This window comes from Coturnix japonica, unplaced genomic scaffold (assembly GCF_001577835.2).
Source record: "Coturnix japonica isolate 7356 unplaced genomic scaffold, Coturnix japonica 2.1 chrUnrandom527, whole genome shotgun sequence".
NCBI classification, from domain to species: domain Eukaryota; kingdom Metazoa; phylum Chordata; class Aves; order Galliformes; family Phasianidae; genus Coturnix; species Coturnix japonica.
The window spans coordinates 24,369-39,423 of record NW_015439911.1 but is presented as its reverse complement, the minus strand read 5'-3'; the positions used below and the strand labels follow the sequence as shown (position 1 = coordinate 39,423).

General features: G+C 53.2%; 1 protein-coding gene and 1 long non-coding RNA gene across 2 annotated transcripts; one reads left to right on the top strand and one right to left on the bottom strand.

Moving 5' to 3' along the window:
- Nucleotides 1–5,346: 5,346 nt before the first annotated feature.
- On the top strand, nt 5,347–6,714 carry LOC116652656. Its single transcript, XR_004305797.1, has 2 exons — nt 5,347–5,479; nt 6,593–6,714. It is a non-coding gene; the product is annotated as an uncharacterized LOC116652656 (long non-coding RNA).
- Nucleotides 6,715–10,724: 4,010 nt separating this feature from the next.
- DLL3 (delta like canonical Notch ligand 3) lies at nt 10,725–15,049 on the bottom strand (the record flags this gene model as incomplete). Its single annotated transcript, XM_015850762.2, has 4 exons — nt 10,725–10,731; nt 11,813–12,266; nt 14,564–14,843; nt 14,951–15,049. Coding segments are annotated over 4 exons (840 nt in total), but the record flags the coding sequence as incomplete, so codon positions are not given.
- Between the last annotated feature and the right edge of the window lie 6 nt (nt 15,050–15,055).

Genomic DNA, 15,055 nt, shown 5'->3' with positions numbered 1-15,055 from the left:
GCTATAGGGGCTGTTATTGGGTTGTAGGGTTGGTCATTGGGCTATAGGGGCTGTTATTGGGTTGTAGGGTTGGTCATTGGGCTATAGGGGCTGTTGTTGGGCTATAGGGCTGGTTGTTGGGTTATAGGGTTAGTCATTGGGCTATAGGGGTTATTCTTGGGCTGTCATGACAGTTGTGGGGCTGTAGAGGTGGTTGTAGGGCAGTGTTGGCCATCAGCAGTGGAAGGAGCAGCTGAAAATGAGTGAAAAAGGGCAGAATTTGGGACAAAGGAGACTATGGGATTGCGATGGTTTTTGGGGGTCAGGAAGTGGACTTGTATGGGGGTTATAGGGGAATGGTGGTGAAAGGTGGGGAGTTTGGGAGGGATGTTGTATGGAATGTGGGGGGAATAACCCAAAATGGGGGGAAATAACCCCAAAATTGGGGAAAATAACCCAAAATGGGGGAGAATAACCCAAAATGTGGGGAAAATAACACAAAATGTGGGGAAAATGGCCCCAGATGGGGGAGAATAACCCCAAATGGGGAAGAATAACCCCAAATGTGGGGAAAATAACACAAAATATGGGCAGGATAACCCAGAATGTGGGGAATATAACCCGAAATTGGGGGAAATTACCCCAAAATATGGGAAAATAATCTAAAATGGGGGAGAATAACACAAAAAGTGGGGAAAATAACCCAAAAAATGGGGGAAATGACCCAAAATGTGGAGGGAAATGGGGTGAGATGTGGGGGAAAATGGGTAAAATATGGAAAGTATGGGAAAAATTGGGGGGAAAAGGGGCAAAACTGGGGAAAAATGAGGTGAAATGTGTAAAATTTGGGGAAAAATTAATGGGAAATGTGTAAAAATAGGTAAAAATGGGGCAGAATGTGATGAAAATGACCCAAAATGGGGAAATTGTGGAGAAAATGAACCCCAAATGGGGGAAATAATGTAAATTTTGGGAAAAAAATAATGTAAAAATAGGTAAAAAGTGGACAAAATGTGGTGAAAATGACCCAAAATGTGGGGAAAAAACTTCCTGAATTGCCTCAAAACACCCAAAAAGCCCCAAAATCTGTGTAGAAATGGTGAATTTTGTCTTGGATTTGGGCTCATTTTGGGCAAATTTGGGTGGTTTTTGTGTTCTTGAAGATTCCCAGTCCCCAAAATGGCTGAAAAAGACCCAAAAATAACCCCCAAAATGGCCTCAAATGCCCCCAAAATGGCTTAAAATGTCTCAAAAAGCCCCAAACTGTCCCAAAAATATACCCCAAAATGGCCTAAAATGCCCCAAAATGCCCCAAATGGCCTCAAACTGCCCCAAAAATCCCTTCCAAAATGGCCTCAAATGCCCCAAAATGGCCGCCAAAAGCCACCGAAAAGCCCCAAACTACCCCAAAAATACCCCCCAAAATGGCCTCAAATGCCACCAAAAAGCCCCAAAATGCCCCCAGAAAGGCCTCAAATGCCCCAAAAAGGGCTTAAAATGCACAAAAAGCCCCAAAATGACCCCAAAAATACCCCATAAAATGGCTTCAGATGCCCCAAAATGGCCGCCAAAAGCCCCAAAATGGACACCAAAAGCCACCAAAAAGCCCAAAATTAACCCCAAAATTCCCCCTAAAATGGCCTGAAATGCCACCAAAAAGCCCAAAATGCCCCCAAAATGGCCTCAAATACCCCAAAAAGGGCTTAAAATGCCCCAAAAGCCCCAAAATGCCCCCCAAGAAAACCCCTAAAATGGCTTCAGATGCCCCAAAATGGCTGACAAAGGCCCCAAAATGGCCGACAAAAGCCACCAGAAAGCCCCAAACTGCCCCAAAAATACCCCCCAAAATGGCCTCAAATCCCACCAAAAAGCCCCAAAATGTCCCCAAAATGGCCTCAAATACCCCAAAAAGGGCTTAAAATGCCCAAAAAGCCCCAAAATGCCCCCAAAAATACCCCCTAAAATGGCTTCAGATGCCCCAAAATGGCTGCCAAAAGCCCCAAAATGGCCGCCAAAAGCCACCAGAAAGCCCCAAACTACCCCAAAAATACCCCACAAAATGGCCTCAAATGCCACCAAAAAGCCCCAAAATGCCCCCAAAAAGGCCTCAAATACCCCAAAAAGGGCTTAAAATGCCCAAAAAGCCCCAAAATGCCCCCAAAAATACCCCCTAAATTGGCTTCACATGCCCCAAAATGGCCGCCAAAGGCCCCAAAATGGCCGCCGAAAGCCACCAAAAAGCCCCAAATTACCCCCAAAATATCCCACAAAATGGCCTGAAATGCCACCAAAAAGCCCCAAAATGGCCTCAAATGCCCCAAAAAGGGCTTAAAATGCCCCAAAAGCCCCAAAATGCCCCCAAAAATACCCCCTAAAATGGCTTCAGATGCCCCAAAATGGCTGCCAAAGGCCCCAAAATGGCCGCCAAAAGCCACCAGAAAGTCCCAAATTACTCCAAAAATACCCCCCAAAATGGCCTGAAATGCCACCAAAAAGCCCCAAAATGCCCCCAGAATGGCCTCAAATACCCCAAAAAGGGCTTAAAATGCCCAAAAAGCCCCAAACTGCCCCAAAAATATCCCCTAAATTGGCTTCAGATGCCCCAAAATGGCCGCCAAAGGGCCCAAAATGGCCGCCAAAAGCCCCAAAATGGCCGCCGAAAGCCACCAAAAAGCCCCAAATTACCCCAAAAATACCCCCCAAAATGGCCTCAAATGCCACCAAAAAGCCCCAAAATGCCCAAAAATACCCCAAAAAGGGCTTAAAATGCCCAAAAAGCCCCAAAATGCCCCCCAAGAAAACCCCTAAAATGGCTTCAGATGCCCCAAAATGGCTGACAAAGGCCCCAAAATGGCCGCCAAAAGCCACCAAAAAGCCCCAAATTACCCCAAAAATACCCCACAAAATGGCCTCAAATGCCACCAAAAAGCCCCAAAATGGCCCCAAAATGGCCTGAAATGCCCCAAAAACGGCTTAAAATGCCCAAAAAGCCCCAAAATGCCCCCAAAAATACCCCCTAAATTGGCTTCAGATGCCCCAAAATGGCCGCCAAAAGACCCAAAATGGCCGCCGAAAGCCACCAAAAAGCCCCAAATTACCCCAAAAATACCCCACAAAATGGCCTCAAATGCCACCAAAAAGCCTCAAAATGCCCAAAAATACCCCAAAAAGGGCTTAAAATGCCCAAAAAGCCCCAAAATGCCCCAAAATGACCCCAAAAATACCCCCCAAAATGGCCGCCAAAATGGCCGCCAAAAGCCCATTACCACAAAGTAACACGAACTTCCTCACTCCCACCCACCACAAATTTGGGTGAAATTCCACCAATTTTGGGTAATTTGACCCAATCCCCCCCCAAAATAAATAGATAAAAGTGTTAGAAAGGGAAATTTGGGCCAAAAAAAGGCACTTTTGGGTGCGTTTCTCCCCTTTGTACGAAAAAATGCTTTTTTTTCTATTAAAAATCCCCATTTTTACACACAAAAAAACCCCAAAATCGGCATTTTTTGGTTGTTTTTTCTTTTATTATTTTTTTGGGGCAAAAAAAGCGATTTTTGGCTATTTTTGGTTTGGGTTTTTTTTTTTTTGCGACTTGTAATAAATTGTAAATAGCGCCGTCTCTTTCTTTTTTGGGTCTATTTCTGCTGCTTTTGGGGTCTGTGGTGTTAGAAGAAAATGGTGGTTTTTGTTAACGATGATCTGGATCCATTTTAGTGCCCCATAGAGCCCTATAGAACCCCATAGTGCCCCATAGAGCCCCATAGTGTCCTATAGAACCCCATAGTGTCCTATAGAACCCCATAGTGCCCTATAGAACCCTATAGTGCTCTATAGAACCCTATAGTGTCCTATAGAACCCCATAGTGCCCTATAGAACCCCATAGTGTCCTATAAGAGTCCCCAATAGTGCCCCCAAACTGATAGCTGGGTACCCCTAGTGGCCCATGATAGGAGGGGTCCATAGAGCCAACAGTGCCCATTAGAGAATCCCATAGTGTCATAAAGAACCCCATAGTAACCTAAGTAGCACCACCATAGTGACCTAATAGAGACCCCAATAGTGAATCATAAACTACACCACAGCACCGTTCCACGACTCACACTTCCTATTAAGACCCATAGTCGCACCCACTATAGAGCTTCCGTAAGAGAACTATAACCTTCACTTGAGCAGCCCATTCCTGGATCCCACTAATAAGCCCCCAATAGAACGCCCATAGAGCCCTAATAACGCCTACAGCCCCCCCACAGCCCCTGAGTAGAGCCACCCCAACAATCCCCTAACAGCTATCCCTCATCCTTTGCGCTCTCCTCCTCTTCATTACCGCGCCGCATGCAAATCAAGCAGGGGCGTGGAGTCAACCCACCGCCGAGAGTGGGCGTGGCCAGCTCACCCTGGCCCCAAATTCACCTGGCCAGTGACGTCATGGGCGGCGCCTCCGCGTCGCGCAGTAGTGACGTCACAAGCGGGCCATGGCGTCGGGCCGGTCGCTGGCGTTTGGGCTGCTGCTGCGCTTCTCTGCGAACAGCGGGGGAGAACCGGCAGGAAACCGGAACCGGAACCCGACGGTACCACGGCCGTTCCGCCCGCAGACCGGAAGCGGGGCTGGGGGGATCTGCATGGGGGAATTATAAAGTGGGGGGGGGCGGTTTTGGAGGGGTTTTCTTTTAAAAGGGGAGAAGGGGGCGGGGTCCCTACAACAGGAAAGCGGAAGTAGGGCGGGGGCGTGGTCCCTCCATCTCACTTCCGCTTCCTGTGATAGGCCCCGCCCCCTTTTACTCGCGCCCTTTTAGGCCCAACGCCTATCGCGGCCACGCCCCTTTAGGCACTCAACGCCCCCTTTGCCCCCCCCGCCGATCTTGGGCCCTTTAATCAACACCTTTATCCCCTTTTGGGACCCCAGTTTCGTTCGCCCACCCCCCCCCCTTTAAGCCCCTCCCCCCTTTGGCCCAGCCCTTTTTGACCCCTCCCCCTTTTGACTCCGCCCCCTTAAAGCCCCTATGGGGATGAATGGGGCCAAATGGGGCCAATTAGGGACCAGTTGGGATGAATGGGGCCAAATGGGGCCAAATAGGGCCAAATGGAGACACTGTGGGGCCAAATGGGGACACTATGGGGATGAATGAGGCCCAATAGGGCCAAATTGGGACACTGTGGGGATGAATGGGGCCAAATGGGGCCAAATAGGGACCAAAATGGGATGAATGGGGCCAAATGGGGACAACCTGAGGGCAAAGGGGGACACTATGGGGACAGACAGGGACCCCTGGGGATAAATAGGGCCAAAGGGGGACACAGTGGGGATGAATGGGGCCAAATAGGGCCTAATAGGGCCAAAGGGGGATGCAGTGGGGGTCAGATGGGGACAGATGGGGATGAATGGGGACACTGTGGGGATGAATGGGGGGACAAATGGACGCATATAGTGACACCCCCCCACAGCCGCCATCAAGGCACCAGCGCCGGACGTCACTACGCCGTGGGACAACGAATATCAAGGTGGGTTTGGGGGGGGGTTGGGGGACAGTGAGTGTCAATGGGGTGTCATTGATGGGGGTCAATTGGGTGTCATTACCGGGTATCACCACCGGGTGGCGCTGTCGGGTCTTAATAGAGTGTAATTACGGTGTATCACCACTGGGTGGCGTTGTTGGGTGTCATTACAATGTATCATCGCTGGGTGGCGCTGCTGAGTCTCAATACGGTGTAATTACTGTATATCACCGCTGGGTGGCGCTGTCGGGTCTCAATTGGTTGTCATTGCTTTGTATCACCACTGGGTGGCGCTGCTGAGTATCAATAGGGTGTAATTACTGTGTATCACCGCTTGGTGGCGCTGTTGGGTGTCATTACTTCGTATCACCACTGGGTGGCGTTGTTGGGTGTAATTACAATGTATCACCACTGGGTGGCGCTGCTGAGTCTCAATACGGTGTAATTACTGTATATCACCGCTGGGTGGCGCTGTCGGGTCTCAATTGGTTGTCATTGCCTTGTATTACCGCTAGGTGGCGCTGTTGGATGTCAATTGAGTGTCATTACTGTGTATCACCACAAGGTGGCGCTGCTGAGTCTGAATATGGTGTAATTACTGTATATCACCACTGGGTGGCGTTGTTGGGTGTCATTGCTGTGTATCACCACTGGGTGGCGCTGCTGAGTCCCAATTGAGTGTAATTACTGTGTATCACCATTGGGTGGCGCTGTTGGGTGTCAATTGGGTGTCATTACTACGTATCACCACCAGGTGGCGCTGCTGAGCTCCAATTGGGTGTCATTACTGTATGGTGGCGCTGTTTGGGTGTAATTACAGTGTATCACCACAGGGTGGCGCTGTAGTGTGTCATTACGTTGTATTACCACTGGGTGGCGCTGTTGGATCCAATTGGGTGTAATTACTGTGTATCACCACTGGGTGGCGCTACTGAGTTCCAATTGGGTGTCATTACTTTGTATCACCGCTGGGTGGCGCTGTTGGGTGTAATTACCGTGTATCACCACTGGGTGGCGCTGTTGGGTGTCATTACCGTGTATCACCACTGGGTGGCGCTGTCGGCTCCCACCATTGATCTCAATGTCGCCCCCTCCCCTTATTTCCCCCCCCCAATACAGAGCACTGCGTTGCCCCCCCCCAGACGGGTCCGTGTCGCGCCGCCTTCCAGCGCTGGTTTTACAGCCCCGAATCCCGGCAGTGCCGGACCTTCATCTACGGCGGCTGCCGGGGGAACAGGAAAGCAACTCACAGCCAATAGGGAGGAGTGTCATGCAAGCGCTTGCAACGGGGGTAATAAGGGGGGGAGGGGGCGGCATGTGGGGTCCAGTGGGGGTGCCATTGATGTAATGGGGGGGGAGTCTATATGGGTCACTGGGGTGGAACATAGAGGTAATGGGGGCTCCATTGGGAACATTGGGGGTCACTAAGTGGGGGGGGGTCCAGGTAAATGGGGGGCCATCTGGGACATTTGGGGGGACAATGTGGGGTCAATGGGGGCATTGAGAGGGGGAGGGGGGCTTCCAATGGGTCATTGGGGGGACACCAATAGGAGACAGTGGGAGGGTACATTAGGGGAACATAGAGAGGGAAGGTGGGGGGGCTCCATTTTGGGGACACTAGGCGGGGCAACTGCAGAGGGTGGGGGAGGGGGGTCTTTTGGGTAAGGGGGGTCCAGTATGGGGGGGCCCCATTTTGGAATTGGCGGCAATTGAGAGGATGGGGGGGGTCCCTATCAGGTCACTGGGGACATAGAGGTAATGGGGGGCTCCATAGGGACACTGGGGGGGCTCCTTGGGGTCAGTGGGGGGGCATTGAGTATGGGGGGGCTATTGGGACAACTGGGAGGGCATGAAAGGACGGGGGGGGGGGGTATCCATTGGGACATTGAGGTAATGGGGGGGCTCCATTGGGACACTGGGGGGGCACTGAGAGGGTAGGGGGGGGTCTATGGGGTCATTGGGGGGCATTTGAAAGGATGGGGGGGCTGCCTGGGACACTATGAGGATGGGGGGGCTCTATAAGGACATTGGGGGGGCGCTTGAGGTAAAATGAGGGGGCTCACGATTGGAGAACATTGGGGGAGCGACAATGTGGGAGCTCAATGGGGGGCATTGAGAGGGTGGGGGGGGGCTCCATGGGTCATTGGGGGGCACCGGAATAGGGAGGCGACATATGTGGGGGGTCATTGGGGGACGCATAGAGCACAGGCGGTGGGGGGGCTTCCATTTGGACACTAGGGGGGGCACTGGAGAGGGTGGGGGGGGTCTATGGGGTCATTGTGGGGGGGGTCCAGGTAATGGGGGGGCCCCATTGGGACATTGGGGGGCATTGAGAGGATGGGGGGGGTCTATCAGGTCACTGAGAGAGCGGCGGGAATAGAGGTTAATGGGGCGGCTCCATTGGGACACTGAGGGAGGAGCTCTTGGGGGCTTCAAGTGGGGGGGGCATTGAGTAATGGGGGGGGCTCCGGATTGGACATCTGGGGGGGGATAATAGGCGGGCCACTGAGAGGAATGGGGGGGGGGGCCCAGGTAAATCTGGGGTTGTCCCCCAATTGGGACATAGAGGTAAATGGGGGGAGGGTCCATGGGAGCATGAGGTAATGGGGGTCATTGGGACACAAAGGGGGGGGGCAATTGAAGAAGGGCTGGGGGGGATCCTATGGGGTCAATTTGTGGCGGAGGGGTCCCAAGGTATGGGGGGGCCCATTAGGGACAAGGACATTGATAGAGGATGGGGGGGGGTCTATTGGGTCACTGGGGGGACAATAGAGGTAATGGGGGGCTCCATTGGGACAACTGGGGGGGATCATGGGGTCAGTGGGGGCAATTGAGTATGGGGGGGGCTCCATTGGACACATTGGTGGGGGATAATAGGGGCCACTGAGAAGGAATGGAGGGGGGGGTCCAGGTAATGCAGAGGGGGCCGCCCATTGGGACATAGAGGTCATGGGGGGGGGTCCATATGGGTCATTGAGGTATGGGGGCATCCCATTGGGACAGAGGGGGCACTGAGATAGGTGGGGGGGTACTATGGCGGTCCACTGGGGGTGGGGTCAGATTAATGGGGGAGCCCCCATTGGGACCATTGGGGGGATTGAGAGGATGGGGGGGGTCTATTGGGTCACTGGGGGACATAGAGGTAGAATGGGTGGGCTCCATTGGGACTTTAAGTGGGGGGACAAATAGAGGAGGGGGTTCAATGGGGACATAGGCGGGTATTGAAGAGAGAGGATAAATGGGGGGCGGTTACATTTAACCCATGGGAGACATTGAGGTAAAGGGGCGGGCTCCATTGGGACATCTGGGGATTGGGCAAACTGAGAGGGTGGGGGGGGGGGGTCTATAGCGGGATCATTGGGGGGGCACTGAAAGAGATGGGGGGAGGTCCAGTAATGGGGGAGACGCCCACTGGGGGGCATTGAAAGGAATGGAGGGGGGGTCCATGAGGGACATTGAGTTAAATGGGAGAGGGGGTCTCCTTGGAGCGGAGCTATGAGGATGGGGGGGCCATCTATAGGACCAACTGGGTGGGGGGCATTGAGGTAAGGGGGGGCTCCAATTGGGGACAGTTATTTTCTCAAGGGGGGGCCATAGGACAGTGGGGGGGGACAATGGGGGGGCTCATTGGGAGGGCATTGAGAGGATGCGGGGGGTCTATGGGTCACATTGGTAATACGGAGGGTCTATGGGTACTTGAGGTAATGGGGGGGGGTGGGGGGTTTACGGGACACTGGGGGCTCCATTGGGACATTGATGCTAATGGGGGGGGTCCATGGGACACACTGGGGGGGGGGACAGTGATGTGGGGTTGGGGACAGGGGGACAATAAAAGGACGGGGGGTCACTGAGGGGGGGTAATTAGGGTGACAATTTAATTTGGGCAGGGGGGGGCTTGGGGAACATTATGAGGGACAATAGGAGATGGGTATTAAAGGGGCAAAGGGCGCAACTATGGGGGGCGCGCGAAGGGGGGGAGCAAAACATCAATAGGGACAGCACCAATTGACCCCCCCCCCCTTCCTAAGTGACCGAGCAGCAGTTGGCATCTCAACAGAGGTGAGCTTCAGCCCCCATTATCGTGGTCCCCGCCCCCCAACTATTAACACTGTATATCCCCCCCCCCATTACAGTAACGACCGTACCCCCCCATTTCTCAGCTGCTTTTTGCTGGCCCTGCTGTTGCTGCTGGCCCTGCTGGTTCTGGTGGTTCTGGTTCTGACCCGTTGTGGTGCCACCACCCGATATTGGCAGCTCCGAAGATCCAGCGCCGATAAAGAGAAGCTGATGAGCAGCGCTGAAGCCTGAACCCAAAAACGCTGGTTTTTACCCGGCGCCCCAAACATGAGGCGTCTGCTGACGCCCTAAATGGGGCTTTTCTATACCACAAAATGACTAGATATTCTACTTCTTTGGGTACCCAAAAATGTTCAACTTTTTGCCCAAAATAAGACATTTTTCGCCCCCACAAACTGAAGAGTTTTCTACCCAAAACTGGGGCCCATTTTGGCCCCACCAAAATGGGGCCTTTGTCTTCCCCAAATATGACCATTTCCCAGCCCCAAAAGAGGCTTTTCAACATCCAACCCAAAATTGACCATTCCCCCCCAAACATGAACCGTGCTTTTCATCCCAATCCCCAAAATTGACACAATTTCCACCCCAAAAATGGGCCTTTTTTCATCCCAAATTATGAGCTCCTTTTCTGTTACCCCAAAATTGACTCATTTCCATCCCACTAAATGGGCACCTTTTCCCCTAAAAGGAGCTTTTCTCCCCCCAAAATTGACCATATTCTAACGCCACAACGAGCTTTTCTAAGACCCAAAATTGTGACCATTTCTATCCTTCTCTTATATATATAGGGGCTTTATTCCACTAACCCGCATCAATCAAACCTCCCCCCCACCACCCCCCAGGCTCTTTTATGATTGCCACCCCCCCCCAATACGAAATAGTGGGGGGGCTGATGAGAATTTCAAGCTGCTTTTGCACCCACTGAGGGGCTTCTTCTTTAATGACAATTAATGAATGAAATGGGGTTTTTAGGGGGCTTTTTTTGATACGACTTATACGGGAATTTTAATGGAAATCAAGGGAAATATAGGGAACCCCCCAACCCCATGGGTCATCTGCGTACCTCTGTGTTCCTATTGGTTTGGGGGCGTCGGGGGTCTATATGTCTTCCTCTATAGTACCGCCATAAACCCCCCCCCAAAACAGGGGATGAGCTTCTGTTTACTGGGTTGCTTCACACCCTGAAAGAGGGGAACAAAGAATGACCAGGGCTGAAACCCCCCAACGCCCCCCCAAATTCGCCTCCAAACCCCCGCCCCCAGGCCCCCACAATGGCGGCAACCCATCCCATTTAACACTCCAGACCCCCCCCAACCTCCTCCCAGCCACACCACCAAATTCCCCTGCTAACCGGGCCTCCCAGCCCTTCCAACGCCTTCCCCCGCATTTCCCCCTCCAGCCCCCCTGGACCCCCCCAGCCTCCCAACCGAGCCCCGGTCTCCAACCCCCCAATTCCCCCGCTCCTCATTCTCTTCTCCACCGCCGCCAATTCCCACCCGAGCCCGCGCCCCGCAGCCCACTATCTAAAGCCCCCCAGCCCCCTCTCTAACCCCCCAAGCCAGCCTCCCCCCAGCCCTCTCGTAAACGCCCCGCCCAACACCCCCTCGCCAGCCCCCTAATTCCGCACTCTAACCCCAGTCCCTTCCAACCCCCCCCCCCAATTCCCCTCCAGCCCCCCTGACCCCAGCCTCCCACCAGCCCTCTCCCAACCCCTACAACCCCGACAATTCACCTCCAACCACCCCAAAATCACACCCCAGCCGCCCCCCCAGCCACCTATTCTAAGCCCCCCCAGCCTCTCTAACTCCCGCCCAGCCTCCCCCAGCCCTCTCTAAACCCCCCCAACCCTCCCAGCCCCCCAATTCACCCTCTAACCCCCAATCGTATCCGTCCCTTCCTCTATATATCTCCGCGCCGACACCCAATAAACCCCCCTCCAAGCCGCTCTACCAATCCCCCACGCCAACACCACCCCAAATTCCTCTCCAAACACGCCCCCAATCCCGCCCCAGCCTCCCCCAGCCCTCTCTAACCCCCCCAGTCTCCTCCCAGCCGCCCCCCTCCGACTACCTGTGTAGCAGGGAGCGTGGCAGCCTGCTGCTCCATCCCAGGAAAGGCTGAGGCCTGGGGTACCTCAGAGGCTCCAATGTGCCGACCACCTACAGCAGATAAAACACCTTTAAGCTGCTGCTCATCTGCCCCCCACCCCCATGACATCATGGGGTCTCCCCCCCCGCACACCCCATTATCAGCCCCACTCACCTCTCACCCTCCGGCCGCCTCCTCCACCCTCGAGCTGCCAAGACCAAACCCAACCCAGGTCCTAACAGGGCAATGGGGAGGGCACAAGCAAGAGCCAAAGGAGCCGGGGGCTGACGTTGGGGGGCAGAGGAGCCCCCCACCCCAACCTCCTCCTCACAGCGCGGCCCCATGTAACCGGGTGGACAGGCACAAACGTGGCCTGAGAAGTGAGTGTAGCAGGTGGCGCCGTGCAGACAAGGCCCCGAGGCACAAGCATCAGCTCGTTGCCTGCAATCGACCCCAGCGTAACCCAACGTGCAGGAGCAGCTGAAGCTGTTGGTGCCGTCCACGCAGGTGCCGCCGTTGGCACAAGGGTTGGGGTTACAATCGTCAACGTTGTGTTCGCAGCGGGAGCCTGAAAAACCCGGGTGGCATTTGCAGATGACGCTGTGACCCAGATCCAGGCAATGGCCACCTGCGGGGGGAGGAGGAAATGGGTCAAGGTTGGGTGGGGTGGGTTAATTATGGATGGGATGGGTTAATTTTGGATGGGATGGGTCAGTGTTGGATGGGATGGGTCAATATTGGCTGATATGGGTCAGTATTGGATGGGGATGGGTCAATGTTGGATGGAGACGGGTCAGTGTTGGATGGGATGGGTCAATATTGGATCTCAATGTGTTAATTTTGGTTGGGAATGGGTCAGTGTTGGATGGGGATGGGTTAATGTTGGATGGGATGGGTCAGTTTTGGATGGGGATGGGTTAATGTTGGATGGCAATGGGTTAATTTTGGATGTGAATGGGTCAATGTTGGATGGGATGGATCAATATTGGATGGGGACGAGTCAACGTTGGATGGGATGGGTCAGTGTTGGATGGGATGGGTCAGTGTTGGAGGGGGATGGGTTAATATTGGATGGCAATGGGTTAATTTTGGATGGGAATGGGTCAGTGTTGGATGCAGTGGGTCAGTGTTGGATGGGGATGGGTTAATTTTGGAAGGGATGGGTTAATTCTGGATGGGAATGGGTCAATGTAGGATGGGGATGGGTTAATGGATGGGAATGGGTTAATTTTGGATGGGGATGGGTCAATATTGGATGGAGACGGGTCAGTGTTGGATGGGATGGGTTAATTTTGGATGGGGATGGGTGAATATTGGATGGGGATGTGTCAATGTTGGATGGGGATGGGTTAATTTTGGATGGGATGGGTCAGTGTTGGATGGGCTGGGTCAGTGTTGGATGGGGATCAGTCAATGTTGAATGGGGATGGGTCAATGTTGGATGGGATGGGTCAGTGTTGGATAAGGATGGGTTAATGGATGGGAATGGGTTAATTTTGGATGGGATGGGTCAGTGTTGAATGGGGACGGGTCAATGTTGGTTGGGGATGGGTGAATATTGGATGGAAATGGGTTAATTTTGGATGGGGATGGGTTAATTTTGGATGGGATGGGTCAGTGTTGGATGGGGATGGGTTAATTTTGGATGGGATGGGTCAGTGTTGGATGGGGATCAGTCAATGTTGAATGGGGATGGGTCAATGTTGGATGGGATGGGTGAGTGGATGGAAATGGGTTAATTTTGGATGGGATTGGTTAATTTTGGATGGGGATGGGTCAATATTGGATGGGGATGGGTTAATGTTGGATGGAGACGGGTCAGTGTTGGATGGGATGGATCAATATTGGATGGGGATGGGTTAATTTTGGTTGGGAATGGGTCAATGTTGGATGGGATGGGTTAATTTTGGATGGGATGGGTCAGTGTTGGATGGCAATGGGTCAATATTGGATGAGGATGGGTCAATGTTGGATGGAAATGGGTCAATATTGGATGAGGATGGCTCAATGTTGGATGGGGATGGGTTAATTTTAGATGGGATGGGTTAATTTTGGATGGGGATGGGTCAATATTGGATGGGGATGGGTCAATGTTGGATGGGGATGGGTCAATATTGGATGTCAATGGGTTAATTTTGGATGGGATTGGTTAATTTTGGATGGGGATGGGTCAGTGTTGGATGGAAATGGGTCAATATTGGATGGGGATGGGTCAGTGTTGGATGGGATGGGTTGATGCTGGCAAGGGATGGGTCAATGTTGGCTGATATGGGTCAGTATTGGATGGGTCAGTATTGGATGGGAATCGGTTAATGGATGGCAATGGGTTAATTTTGGATGGGATGGGTCAATGGATGGGATGGGTCAGTGTTGGATGGGTCAACGTTGGATGGGAACAGGTCAGTGTTGGTTGGGTCAATGTTAGATGGGTCAATGTTGGATGGGGATGGGTTAATTTTGGATGGGATTGGTTAATTTTGGATGGGGATGGGTCAATCTTGGCTGATATGGGTCAGTATTGGATAGGGATGGGTCAATGTTGGATGGCTATTGGCCAATGTTGGATGGGGACGGGTCAGTGTTGGTTGGGTCAGTGTTGGATAGGGATGGGTTGATGCTGGCAAGGGATGGGTCAATGTTGGCTGATATGGGTCAATATTGGATGGGTCAGTGTTGGTTGGGGATGGGTCAACGTTGGATGGGATGGGTCAATATTGGATGGGGATGGGTTAATGGATGGCAATGGGTTAATTTTGGATGGGATGGGTCAATGGATGGGATGGGTCAATGGATGGGATGGGTCAGTGTTGGTTGGGTCAGTGTTGGATGGTTCAATGTTGGATGGGTCAATGTTGGATGTGGATGGATCAATACTGGCTGCAGTGGGGCTCAGTGGTGCTTACAGAGGAGCTGTGGGTCACTCACCGTGCAGGCAGATCCTGCTGGCACAGCGGTCAGCCCGACGCTCACAGTTGGACCCATGGAATCCGGGGGGGCAGCGACAGCTGTAACCAGCAGCAGAGTTGGGTGCAGGAGCACAAGCGCCTCCATTAAAACAAGGCCCGAGGGCACAGGGTGAAGGTGAAGCTTCTGGAAGCTGTTGTACCACTGGGAGCTTCTCTGCTGCTTCTGGAGCTCTGGGTGATGAGGGGCGGATTGGGCCGGGGGGGTCACAACGCAGCCCCAAAGAGTCGCTCCTCATGATCTATAGGGCAGGCAGCAGCCTGAAGGGGGCCTGAAAGCCATGGGGGGGGTACAAAGAGGATGGGGGGGGGGTCTTGGGTTTGGGGGGGGTCTCTGTGTGTAACTTACTGTGCTGTTAGAGCTGGAAAGGCTGCAGCCCCGGCCATCAGCCCCACATCCTTCTGCATGGGGATATGGGTCAGAATGGAGCTGAATGGGGAGGGGGGGGGAACA